At 49.0% G+C, this 12,002-nt stretch overlaps 2 protein-coding genes across 2 annotated transcripts; both read left to right on the forward strand.

Annotated features, from left to right (window-relative positions):
• Positions 1 to 2,425: 2,425 nt before the first annotated feature.
• LOC308390261 (cholesterol 25-hydroxylase-like protein) lies at positions 2,426 to 3,683 on the forward strand. The gene is made up of 2 exons (XM_080872050.1): positions 2,426 to 2,855; positions 2,941 to 3,683. The coding sequence occupies exons 1-2, from the start codon at positions 2,427 to 2,429 to the stop codon at positions 3,271 to 3,273; spliced, it is 762 nt and encodes a 253-aa protein (XP_080728176.1). The 5' UTR covers position 2,426; the 3' UTR covers positions 3,274 to 3,683.
• A 6,549-nt stretch (positions 3,684 to 10,232) lies between these two features.
• On the forward strand, positions 10,233 to 11,548 carry ch25h (cholesterol 25-hydroxylase). Its single transcript, XM_080872051.1, has 2 exons — positions 10,233 to 10,720; positions 10,806 to 11,548. Exons 1-2 carry the CDS (start codon positions 10,292 to 10,294, stop codon positions 11,136 to 11,138), a joined length of 762 nt encoding a protein of 253 aa, XP_080728177.1. The 5' UTR covers positions 10,233 to 10,291; the 3' UTR covers positions 11,139 to 11,548.
• The last annotated feature ends 454 nt before the right edge of the window (positions 11,549 to 12,002 follow it).

The following is a 12,002-nucleotide window of genomic DNA, read 5'->3' on the forward strand; positions in this document are numbered from 1 at the left end:
GCTGCACAGCCTTGTTCACATGGACAGGTTTACATAAAGTTACGTGAAGCACAGGTGGAACATCTGGAAAGGAGTCACGTGCTCTGTAATCACAGACCTCTGCCTGCAGGTCCATGAACACAAACAGGTGGCTGCAAGGGACAGAACTGTGTTTGGGACACTTCTGCTGCGTCCACACTAATCTGTGTCTCTGCACATGTCTGCAAAACTAGTTAAATCTCAGTTCATACGGAGGAGCAAATGTCATCATATAAGGAAGGATCACGTGGTTAAAAACTACTGTGGTTGACACATAAAGTTCATTTTTTTAAAAAGAGGCACGTGGACGTGATGTGAAACGTGACTTCAGAGGGGTCCTTGAAGGCAGCACGATGAGACGCCAAGTTTCGTTTCTGTGAACCAGCTGAGAGCCTCGAGCTCACTGATCAGCTGGTAATCTGTAACTGACTGATCTGGGATCAGTCAGTGGATTAGCCACTGACTGTGCTTAGAGTTAGAAATGTTTTTGTTTGTTTTTTAGTTGTTTAAAGTAAGAACTTCTTTGCTCAGTGTAACCATCTGTGTTTTGCAGTGTAAACTTGATGAATCAGAATCAGAATCAGAATACTTTATTGATCCCTGGGGGAAATTATTTTTTGTTACAGTGCTCCATTTTAAACCAACATTAAGACAAGACAGACAATACGCTAACTAAGAATAGTACAATATATACATATATATACATACATACATACATAAGTCACTTATAAATAAATATTTGGAAAAGAAACATGTGTAGTTGTAGCAGCAAACAGTGTGTTAGGTGGATGCGTTGTACAGGGAGATGGCCACAGGCAGGAATGATTTCCTGTGTCGTTCAGTGGTGCTTTTCGGTAATCTCAGTCTCTCACTGAACGAGCTCCTGTGACTGACCAACATGTCATGGAGTGGGTGGGAGGTGTTATCCAACATTGTCTTTATCTTGGACAGCATCCGCCTCTCCGACACCACCTTGAGGGAGTCCAGCTCCATCCCCACAACATTGCTGGCCTTACGGATCAGTTTATTAAGTCTGTTGGCATCTGCGACCCTCAGCCTGCTCCCCCAGCATGCAACAGCATAGAGGATCGCACTGGCCACAACAGACTCATAGAAAATCCTCAGCATTTTCTGGCAGATGTTGAAGGACCTCAGTCGCCTCAAAAAATAGAGACGACTCTGGCCCTTCCTGTAAAGTGCTGTGGTGTTTTTAGCCCAGTCCAGTTTATTGTCAATGTGTACTCCAAGGTATTTATAGTCCTCCACAATGTCAACACTGACCCCCTGGATTGAAACAGGGGTCAAGTGAAGAGGAGCACTTTATGAATATGCCAGTAAACATTATTCCTGTCTAACGAGGTCGTAATGAGTCTTTCAGAAAGGCTTCGTGCTTTTCTCTGCACACGCAACTGTGTCTGCAGCTTTCCTCGTATTTACCTGCTGCTCGCTGCTCAGGTGTACCTTACCTGTCTGTGGCGTCTGCACACCATTTAATGAAACAGACGTTTAAATAAAGTTAATGAATGATTCCATCACAGATTCACTCATTTACTGCAGCAGAGGAACGTGAAGCACAGCTGGAACATCTGGAACAGACCCAGCTGAACAGCAGCTGTGGTTCAGAGCTCCACGTCCACACCTGAAACTCTCACGCTGCAGTGAGGCTGAAGCACCAGCAGGTGTCACCGTAGGGCTGAGTGTGAAGCTGTGACTCTTCAGCACATCTCTAACAGCGAGTCAGTGAGCATGCTCAGACCAGCACTTCCCACCATCACCGCTTCTGACACGAAGAGAAACATCAGCTCAGTCTGAGGACACCTGGCACCTCTGAGGCTCCGCCCAGCACAGGTACAGGCTGGCTGGACTTCAGTGAGGCTTCACGTTGATTCTTTCAGAGAGGAAGATGAAACTTTATTTAGAACAGCACCTCACCTCATGCACTCTCTACACCTGACCCCTTCTTCGAGCACTCACGTGTCATTAGTGCGAGGGGGTCACAGTCACCACGGTAACATTTCAACAGGAATCCTCGAGATGTTTTGGAATTCAGATTTTATTCTTCAGCTCATCTTTAATCTAAAAGAGCTGAACACGCAAGATAAGCAGAAAAACATGTTTTTAAACCTCTTTGATGATTTTAATCACCTTTGAGGAGGAACGCACCGGGGGGCGTGGCTTTGACAAACTTGTGTGAAGTCTCCCCGACAATAACACGTTCAAAGACAAGCAGCCGTTTGTGTGTGGGAGTGAGGGTTTTCCATTTTCCCTCCGGCAGTAGGAAACATCCCAATAAGGACGGCAGGGCGGGTTCTTGCTGCTGACGCTGTGTGGGCGGGGCCTGCTGCCTGATTAAATGGAGCAGTGGTGATGAAGGCGAGCAGAGCTCCGACTGTGAGACAAACTGAAGGATGGCGATGCTGCTGCAGCCTCTGTGGACCTTCGTGCTGGGACACGCCCCTCTCCTGCGCTCGCCCTTCTTCCCCGTGCTCTTCTCGCTCTGCGTCTACCTGTCCTTCTGCCTGCCCTTCCTGCTGCTGGACGCGCTGTCCACCAGGTGGGCGTGGGTGCTCAGGTACAAGCTGCAGCCTCAGAGCTCCGTCAGCTGGTCGTCGGTGCGGCGCTGCCTGGCTCTGACGCTCTACAACCACCTGGTCTTCATCTTCCCGCTCACCGTGCTGCACTGGTACCTGAGGCCGGTGCACCTGACCGAGGAGGCCCCGCCCCTTCCGCGCCTGCTGGCTCAGGTGCTCGTGTGCCTGCTGCTCTTTGACTTCCAGAGCTTCGCCTGGCACCTGCTGCACCACCGAGTGCCCTGGCTCTACCGCACCTTCCACAAGGTGAGTCCCCGAGGACGATGGCGGTGGTGACGGTGTCACGCCTTTGTTCTTCCTCCACCTCACGCTCTCTCTCCTCCTCCTGCAGGTGCACCACACCTACACCTCCACCTCCGCCCTCACCGCCGAGTACTCGGGCACCTGGGAGACCCTCAGCCTGGGCCTGTTCGCTGCCGCCAACCCCCTCCTGCTGGGCTGCCACCCGCTCACCGAGCTCGCCTTCTTCGTGGTCAACATCTGGCTGTCGGTGGAGGATCACTGCGGCTACGACCTGCCGTGGGCCACGCACCGCCTGGTGCCGCTGGGGCTGTACGGCGGGGCGCGCCACCACGACCTTCACCACCTCAAGTCCAAGTGCAACTTTGCGCCGTACTTCACCCACTGGGACCGCCTGGCCGGGACGCTGCAGACGCAGGACTGAGCCGCCGTGATGGCGAGGAGCTGATGTAGAGACGTTTTCTATTTATTTATTTCTTCCTGTTTTTATTTATTATGCCACTTCTGAGCCCACCAATCACAGCGGGCTCTCCTCGACTCGCTGCTCCTCTCTGACGTAGAGACGGAGCAGTCGGAGCCACGAGAGCGCCGTGAGCCGTCGACGGCGTGAGCACGTTAACTGATACCGGACAGATGTGCCGATGAGGCAGCTGGCTGCGAGCGCGGGACAGACGAAAGTGAAACGAGGGACAGAGATAAGCTGGCGAGGAAGACGAGGAGTCGCGCCGCCGCTGAAGGAGAAGCGCGGCGTCAGAGGGAAACTGGAAAGTTTGATTCTGAACTGGGAAGTGAAAGTTTGAGCACTGAAGACAAAATGAAGCTAAAATAAAGTTTGTGAAGAGAAACACACAAGTCTGTTTCCTGTTTGTGTCCAAAACACACACACAGACACACACAGACGCACAGACACACAGACACACACACACACACAGACACACACACAGACGCACACACACACACACAGACACACAGACACACAGACACACACACACACACAGACACACAGACACACACAGACGCACACACACAGACACACACACAGACACACAGACACACACAGACAGACACACACACAGACACACACACACACAGACACACACACACACACACACACACACACAGACGCACACACACACACAGACGCACACACACAGACACACACACAGACACACACAGACACACACACACACACACACACACAGACGCACAGAGACACACACACAGACACACACACACACACAGACACACACACAGACACACAGACACACACACACAGACACACACACACACACACACACACACACAGACGCACAGAGACACACACACAGACACACACACACACACAGACACACACACACACACACAGACACACACACAGACACAGACACACACACAGACACACACACACACACACACACACACACACACACACACACACAGACGCACAGAGACACACACACAGACACACACACACACACAGACACACACACAGACACACAGACACACACACACAGACACACACACACACACACACACACACACACACACACACAGACGCACACACACAGACGCACACACACAGACACACACACAGACACACACAGACACACACACACAGACGCACACACACACAGACACACACACACACACAGACACACACACAGACACACACACAGACACACAGAGACACACACACACACACACAGACACACACACACACACACACACACACAGACGCACACACACAGACACACACACACAGACGCACACAGACACACACACACAGACGCACACACACACACACAGACGCACACACACACACACACACACACAGATTTGTGTGTATTGTTGTGTTGATGTCCTTCAAAGTTGATGAGTGAACGAGGTGGTAAAAGTACACGTTCTGTACTCAAGTATTAATACAAATACTCCTGTTTAAAACTACTCCATTAAAGCTGAAGTACTGAGTCTGTACTCGAGTAAAATTGAAACGTTACCTGAAGAGTACTCAGAGTACAAAGAACAGCTCTGTTTGTGCAAAGCTAACTGAACCTTGTGTTCTCTGAATGTTGTAATACAATAATATCAGCACACAGGATATAGATGAATCTACTTCCTGTTGCCTGCATGTGGAGGGTGACTCTAAAGAGGAACATGAGCTCAGTCAGGGTTACACACCACCTCCTGAATCCACCGTGTGTGTGGGGGGGGAATGTGACACTGCGATGCTCCCACACCAATCAAACTCAGTCATTTCTACTGAGAGCTGCACTACGTTTCCTTGGTGTGCAGGCTGTGATCAGCTGACCTGCTGCTCTCTGTGCTTGTACACAACAGATGTGAGCAGATGTTTGATGAGTGTCCTGGCTGATGTCTCTACACTGACACTGTTTATTCTCCTGTCTCCATCTCTGAGTGAACTTAGCTCTCTGTCTCTCCTCTCCCTGTCACACACAGCAGCTGGACTTTATCTGCAACACACTGTGAGACAAACTGCACACAACAGTTTGTGTGTTTGCTGATGTTTGTAGAGCTGCCTTGCACATTTCCCCACGTCACTGCCTTTGCGCTCGCTCCTCTTCAGTCGGGCTAGCTGGATGCTGATGTACCGCAAGCGCATCTGTAACCGGAAGGTCGCCGGTTCGATCCCCAGGCTCTCTGTCCTGGTCGTTGTGTCCTTGGGCAAGACTCTTTACCTTGCTGCCTACTGGTGTTGGCCAGAGGGGCCGATGGTGCGATATGGCAGCCTGGCTTCTGTCAGTCTGCCCCAGGGCAGCTGTGGCTACAACCGTAGCTGCCTCCACCCGTGTGTGAACGTGAGAGTGACTGAATAGTGGCATTGTAAAGCGCTTTGGGTGCCTTGTAAAGTGCTATATAAATCCAATCCATTATTATTAATCCATTAACTGCAGCTTCCAGTCCTGCAGTCGTTGCAGCGTGGTGCCGAATGTGCTCACGTTCAGCCCTGAATATGGAGATTATACAGAACAGGAGGCTGTGACGAAATATTAGCTCCCCTCGAATCAAACCAAGTTTTGAAGTAAAATGTTCCTAAAAAATAAATATTCAAGTAAAGTACAGATGCCTGAAAATTCTACTTAAGTAGAGAAACACAGTATTTGTACTGCGTTACCTCCTGCCTGTGCAGAGTGAGCATGCTCAGTCCACAGCGACGCGTCCTTCAGTTCGACACGTTCTCAGGTGCGTGTCACACCCATGCCTATGCTACAAATCACTTTATCAGGTACAGCTTGCTGGGACCGGGCTGACCCACGTTTTTCTTCGGGTCTGCTGCTTGGTGGCTGAGATTCAGCTCGGTGCTGGGAAACAAATCGCTGTGTGAGAAACGCTTTCTCTGTCGTGTCCCAACAAGTCAGCAGTTTGTGAAACCCTCAGATCAACAACCGTGTTCAGTCATCTTTCTTCCCGATTATGATGCAAACCCACAGAAGTGGTTTCACAGCCAGTGAACGTGGATCAGATCTGCTGTCCAAGTTTTAAAACGGGGATGAAAACTTTGAATTGATCAGAGTTGAAGTGATTTGAGTGAAAAGTTTTAATGGCTTTAGTGCTGAAACACGTTTGAACTGTTCTGAAAGCTGCAGTGTGCTGAGAATGAGATAAAGAGATGTGATAAACATGTGTTCGGGAGTCGGGAAGCTGGTGGAGCGAGGCCAGAAAATCCCGATGTGTGTTTCAGGATGACATGAAATCTGCGCGCAGCAGGAATCTGACGTCACTTCAGGAGAAACGCTGGTCCTTGGAAAGGCTGTGGAGCGCGTGGGAGACCGAGTGAGTCAGAGCCGCACAAACATGCTGTTATCCTTCAATCTCCTCTTTGTGCTGCTGCACTTTCTGTTTCAAGCAGCGCACACACATTCATTGACTTCCTGCCCCCCCGCGCTGTGATTACAGCCTGAGACCTGGAATCTGACCAAATCCTTTTCTGACTGAGTTTCTTGGTTTTTTATTTCTGTTGCATTTTATTTGAAATTCTTGCTTCACATTTCTGAGATGAAGGAAATATTTGTAGTAAGTAAGTAAAATTTATTTATATAGCACATTTCACAGATAAAAATCACAAAGTGCTTTACAGTAAGATCAGACATGTGTGCTGTTTTTATGGAGGCGTGTGTTTGCATGAGGGGGAGGGTCTTCATCACAGCGAGGGGAGGCTAAACCAGTGTGTGTGTGTGTGTGTGTGTGTGTGTGTGTGTGTGTGTGTGTGTGTGTGTGTGTGTGTGTGTGTGTGTGTGTGTGTGTGTGTCAACATTATAAGGAATGTGTGCGCGTACAGTGGTTCAGACTCACTGAGGATGATGATGACAGGCTGTGGTTCCCCTGATGATTCCTGAGAACAGTCGTCTCTTCTCATCACGGATCCAGAAAATTCTTTTACATTCAAATCTTTAATATAAGAAAATAATCCATCGTGCACAGAAACTCGGTTTATAAGACAAAAATCTCTCAAAGCTGAAAACCTGCTGCTGTTAACATCCCAGCCCTCCGTGGGAGCACATGGACATATATTTTTATCTATATATTTCTTCTACGTGTATATTTTTATATTTTCTTCTGTTTTTGGACATGAATGTTCCATCTGTGTGTTCATTGCTGCCTGGCTCCTTTGCTGCTGGAACAATGGGAGCTTGTCCTCTGTGGGATTAGTTTTTTACAGCCGCTAGGACACATGTCACAATACTTAGGTCACTTTTGCAAAACTCTTCACACAATCCTCCTAACTGACCGTCAGCTTGGCAAAGCAGTTCATTCCACATTCAAAATGCACTACAACTACCAAAACACTTTATTCAGGTCTCAAATAACCTCATTCTTCCAGAACACTAGCAAAGGTTGACAGCTGACAAACACACTTTGTCACCCACAAAACAATGACCTAAAAACACTAACAACATGTAGCATTACACAGTGTTTTCTTGTGTAAAACAAGGACACATCTCTGTTTATAATTTCAATATATGTTACTGGAATGAATCAGACATCATGCAGAATTCGTTAATATTTGTTTATGTATTTTTATTTTTTTTTGCACTAAGTAATCCCAAAATACAAGTATTTATATACACACCATCCACTGATACACATACAATAGTAATGCTAATCTACTCGGTCTTCTCCATTTGGCCACAGGTTCTCATCCACATCACATCTTATGTCATCTAGGGCAACACACCTAGGAAAGAATCTTCTGGCTGCCAGAATTGAAGGAGTTGAAAAATTGAAGGAGTAACACCTGTGCAGATGTTCATCTACAATGAGAATCAGCTGTGGCTGGTTAAACTGCATTGTTAGATTTAAAATATGTTTCAATAAAATATTGCCGTTGGATTTTGCTGTCTTTTTAAGTTTTGCATTGTGTTATTGTTTTGGCCATAAGTTTAACAGTTTTGAAAACAGTATGTAAGCACATGCAAAATGTCCTGTACGTACAAAGAGTTTTGGCAGTTGTTGTGTCTGAGTGAGAAGATAATTCATGAAATTTGAGAGATGTAGTCATTGAATGCATTTTGTGCCAAAACAATGATAACTGGTCCTCAGTTTAGCCCACATAGACTTCTGTTGTGCTCACTGTGTGAGGAGGTTTGCAAACGTGACCTAAGTACTGAGACATGTGTCCTAGCGTCTGTAAAAAACTGTAACAGAGGCTACGTCACCTCATCTAATGATGTGATCACAGAGCTGAACTGCAGCATTGCTACAGTTTGCTTTGCTATATTTGTCCTCTGAATCCACTTTATGACTTCAGATGTAATTTCACTTATTAAAACAAAGAAATATTTAAGCTGAGCAACGTACATGACAGAAGGATGAGATTCAGTGTCAGTGCCACCTCTCAGACATTTAGCACACGCTTATTTCCTTCATTTATTGTGATGACAAAACAAATAGTTGTGTTTCAAACAGCTGGTTATAAAATCGGACGTTCTCGGTGTCAGGTGGCTTTTGATGAACACAACAGAAGGAAAATGAAGGAGCTGTCTTCGCTTTTTGCTGGAGTGTGCGTCAGAGTGTGTTAACCACAGTCGCTGCCACCTCCCCTGTGTTCACAAATAAACATAATAGCTGCGTTTTGTCATCACTCGGTTCACGCTAAAACCGCTCTGCTCTCTCTTGTTTCTGGCTGTTTCGTTCCCAAAAGGCTGAAAAGTCCACGCTGTGCGTTTGAAGCGTCCCACACTCTGTAATGTCCTCGCCAGCGTTTCCGCCATAAACCACTTCCTGCTCAGAACGAAGATCTGACCTCCCAACACCATAATTAGTCTTATTTCAGTTACAGAAACTTTCAGTACTTATCTGTGAAACACTAATAACTGTTACTGTTACATTTGTGACTGCATGTGATTTAAGTTTATTCACAGCTTTACATTTAACATGTTCAGGTTTTGTCATTTTACTGATGTTTCTTGTAAATAGAGCAGATATTTCGCCACGGCGCGGCACCCTGCAGCAGGACGGCTGCGTTACATCATCGTTACTTCCTGATGTTTCAGTGAAATGAAACTGAAATGTTTTATTGTGATTCTGGAAAAGTAAAGTTCCAAATGTTTCATCAATAAACTCAGTTTTTTATCACAATGAAGAAGGAACGCCTCCTTAATGAAGATGTTATTATTTATTATTATTTATTGCGATCAGATATAGAAAAGACTGAGAACAGCAGAAGAACCTGTGTGGCTCAAACTGGCACGATGTTTAAATCCCATCAGCTCCTGAGTCGACAGTTTGTGCAGTCAACAAATGAAGAGCCGACATCCTTACACGGACCGGAACCACCTACCGCCATTTCTCCGGTTTCTGATGCCTCGCGACGCTCGACTGACACGTGACGAGAAGAGACGGCGAGGAATGTGAGCCTTCATCATCAGAGGAAACAACCTGTCGTCATCATCCTCAGTGAGTCTGAACCACTGTAAGCTCACACATTCATTTCTCATAATGCTGACACACACACACACACACACACACGAGTACACAAGTACACACATCCTGTACTTCAGCAGAGGTACAGACTCTCACGCACCACAAAGTTGAAGCACAGCTTCTTTAATGTTCACTTAGAGCCTCAGGTGTGTGAACCTGCACAGCTCAGGTGTGGCAGCGCGGGCTAACACCGCAGCTGTAGCTAAAGGTTGCTTCAGCCCGTGTAAACATCACACACGTGCTCAACCTGCCAACAATGGAAGCAGGTGAGCGGCTCTCACAGGGACAATCCTCAGTGCACAGTGAAAGAGCCTGCTGTGGAATGTGGAAGTGTGGGAGGGAGAGTTTTCCATTTTCCCTCCGGCAGTAGGAAACATCCCAATAAGGACGGCAGGGCGGGTTCTTGCTGCTGACGCTGTGTGGGCGGGGCCTGCTGCCTGATTAAATGGAGCAGTGGTGATGAAGGCGAGCAGAGCTCCGACTGTGAGACAAACTGAAGGATGGCGATGCTGCTGCAGCCTCTGTGGACCTTCGTGCTGGGACACGCCCCCCTCCTGCGCTCGCCCTTCTTCCCCGTGCTCTTCTCGCTCTGCGTCTACCTGTCCTTCTGCCTGCCCTTCCTGCTGCTGGACGCGCTGTCCACCAGGTGGGCGTGGGTGCTCAGGTACAAGCTGCAGCCTCAGAGCTCCGTCAGCTGGTCGTCGGTGCGGCGCTGCCTGGCTCTGACGCTCTACAACCACCTGGTCTTCATCTTCCCGCTCACCGTGCTGCACTGGTACCTGAGGCCGGTGCACCTGACCGAGGAGGCCCCGCCCCTTCCGCGCCTGCTGGCTCAGGTGCTCGTGTGCCTGCTGCTCTTTGACTTCCAGAGCTTCGCCTGGCACCTGCTGCACCACCGAGTGCCCTGGCTCTACCGCACCTTCCACAAGGTGAGTCCCCGAGGACGATGGCGGTGGTGACGGTGTCACGCCTTTGTTCTTCCTCCACCTCACGCTCTCTCTCCTCCTCCTGCAGGTGCACCACACCTACACCTCCACCTCCGCCCTCACCGCCGAGTACTCGGGCACCTGGGAGACCCTCAGCCTGGGCCTGTTCGCTGCCGCCAACCCCCTCCTGCTGGGCTGCCACCCGCTCACCGAGCTCGCCTTCTTCGTGGTCAACATCTGGCTGTCGGTGGAGGATCACTGCGGCTACGACCTGCCGTGGGCCACGCACCGCCTGGTGCCGCTGGGGCTGTACGGCGGGGCGCGCCACCACGACCTTCACCACCTCAAGTCCAAGTGCAACTTTGCGCCGTACTTCACCCACTGGGACCGCCTGGCCGGGACGCTGCAGACGCAGGACTGAGCCGCCGTGATGGCGAGGAGCTGATGTAGAGACGTTTTCTATTTATTTATTTCTTCCTGTTTTTATTTATTATGCCACTTCTGAGCCCACCAATCACAGCGGGCTCTCCTCGACTCGCTGCTCCTCTCTGACGTAGAGACGGAGCAGTCGGAGCCACGAGAGCGCCGTGAGCCGTCGACGGCGTGAGCACGTTAACTGATACCGGACAGATGTGCCGATGAGGCAGCTGGCTGCGAGCGCGGGACAGACGAAAGTGAAACGAGGGACAGAGATAAGCTGGCGAGGAAGACGAGGAGTCGCGCCGCCGCTGAAGGAGAAGCGCGGCGTCAGAGGGAAACTGGAAAGTTTGATTCTGAACTGGGAAGTGAAAGTTTGAGCACTGAAGACAAAATGAAGCTAAAATAAAGTTTGTGAAGAGAAACACACAAGTCTGTTTCCTGTTTGTGTCCAAAACACACACACAGACACACACACACACACACACACACACACACACACACACACACACACACACACACACACAGAGACACACACAGACACACACACACAGACACACACACACACACACACAGACACACACACACACACACAGACACACACACACACACACACAGACACACACACACACACACACAGACGCACAGAGACACACACAGACACACACACACACACACACACACAGACGCACACACACACACACAGACACACACACACACACACACAGACACACACACACACACACACAGACTCTCACACACACACACACACACACACACACACACACACACACACACACACACACCTGTGTGTCTGTGAGCTTCAGCAGGAGACAGATCGTTGGTGGAGACGATCTCTGAACGTCAC

This window comes from Rhamphochromis sp. 'chilingali' (assembly GCF_963969265.1).
Source record: "Rhamphochromis sp. 'chilingali' genome assembly, chromosome: 22".
Lineage (NCBI taxonomy): Eukaryota > Metazoa > Chordata > Actinopteri > Cichliformes > Cichlidae > Rhamphochromis > Rhamphochromis sp. 'chilingali'.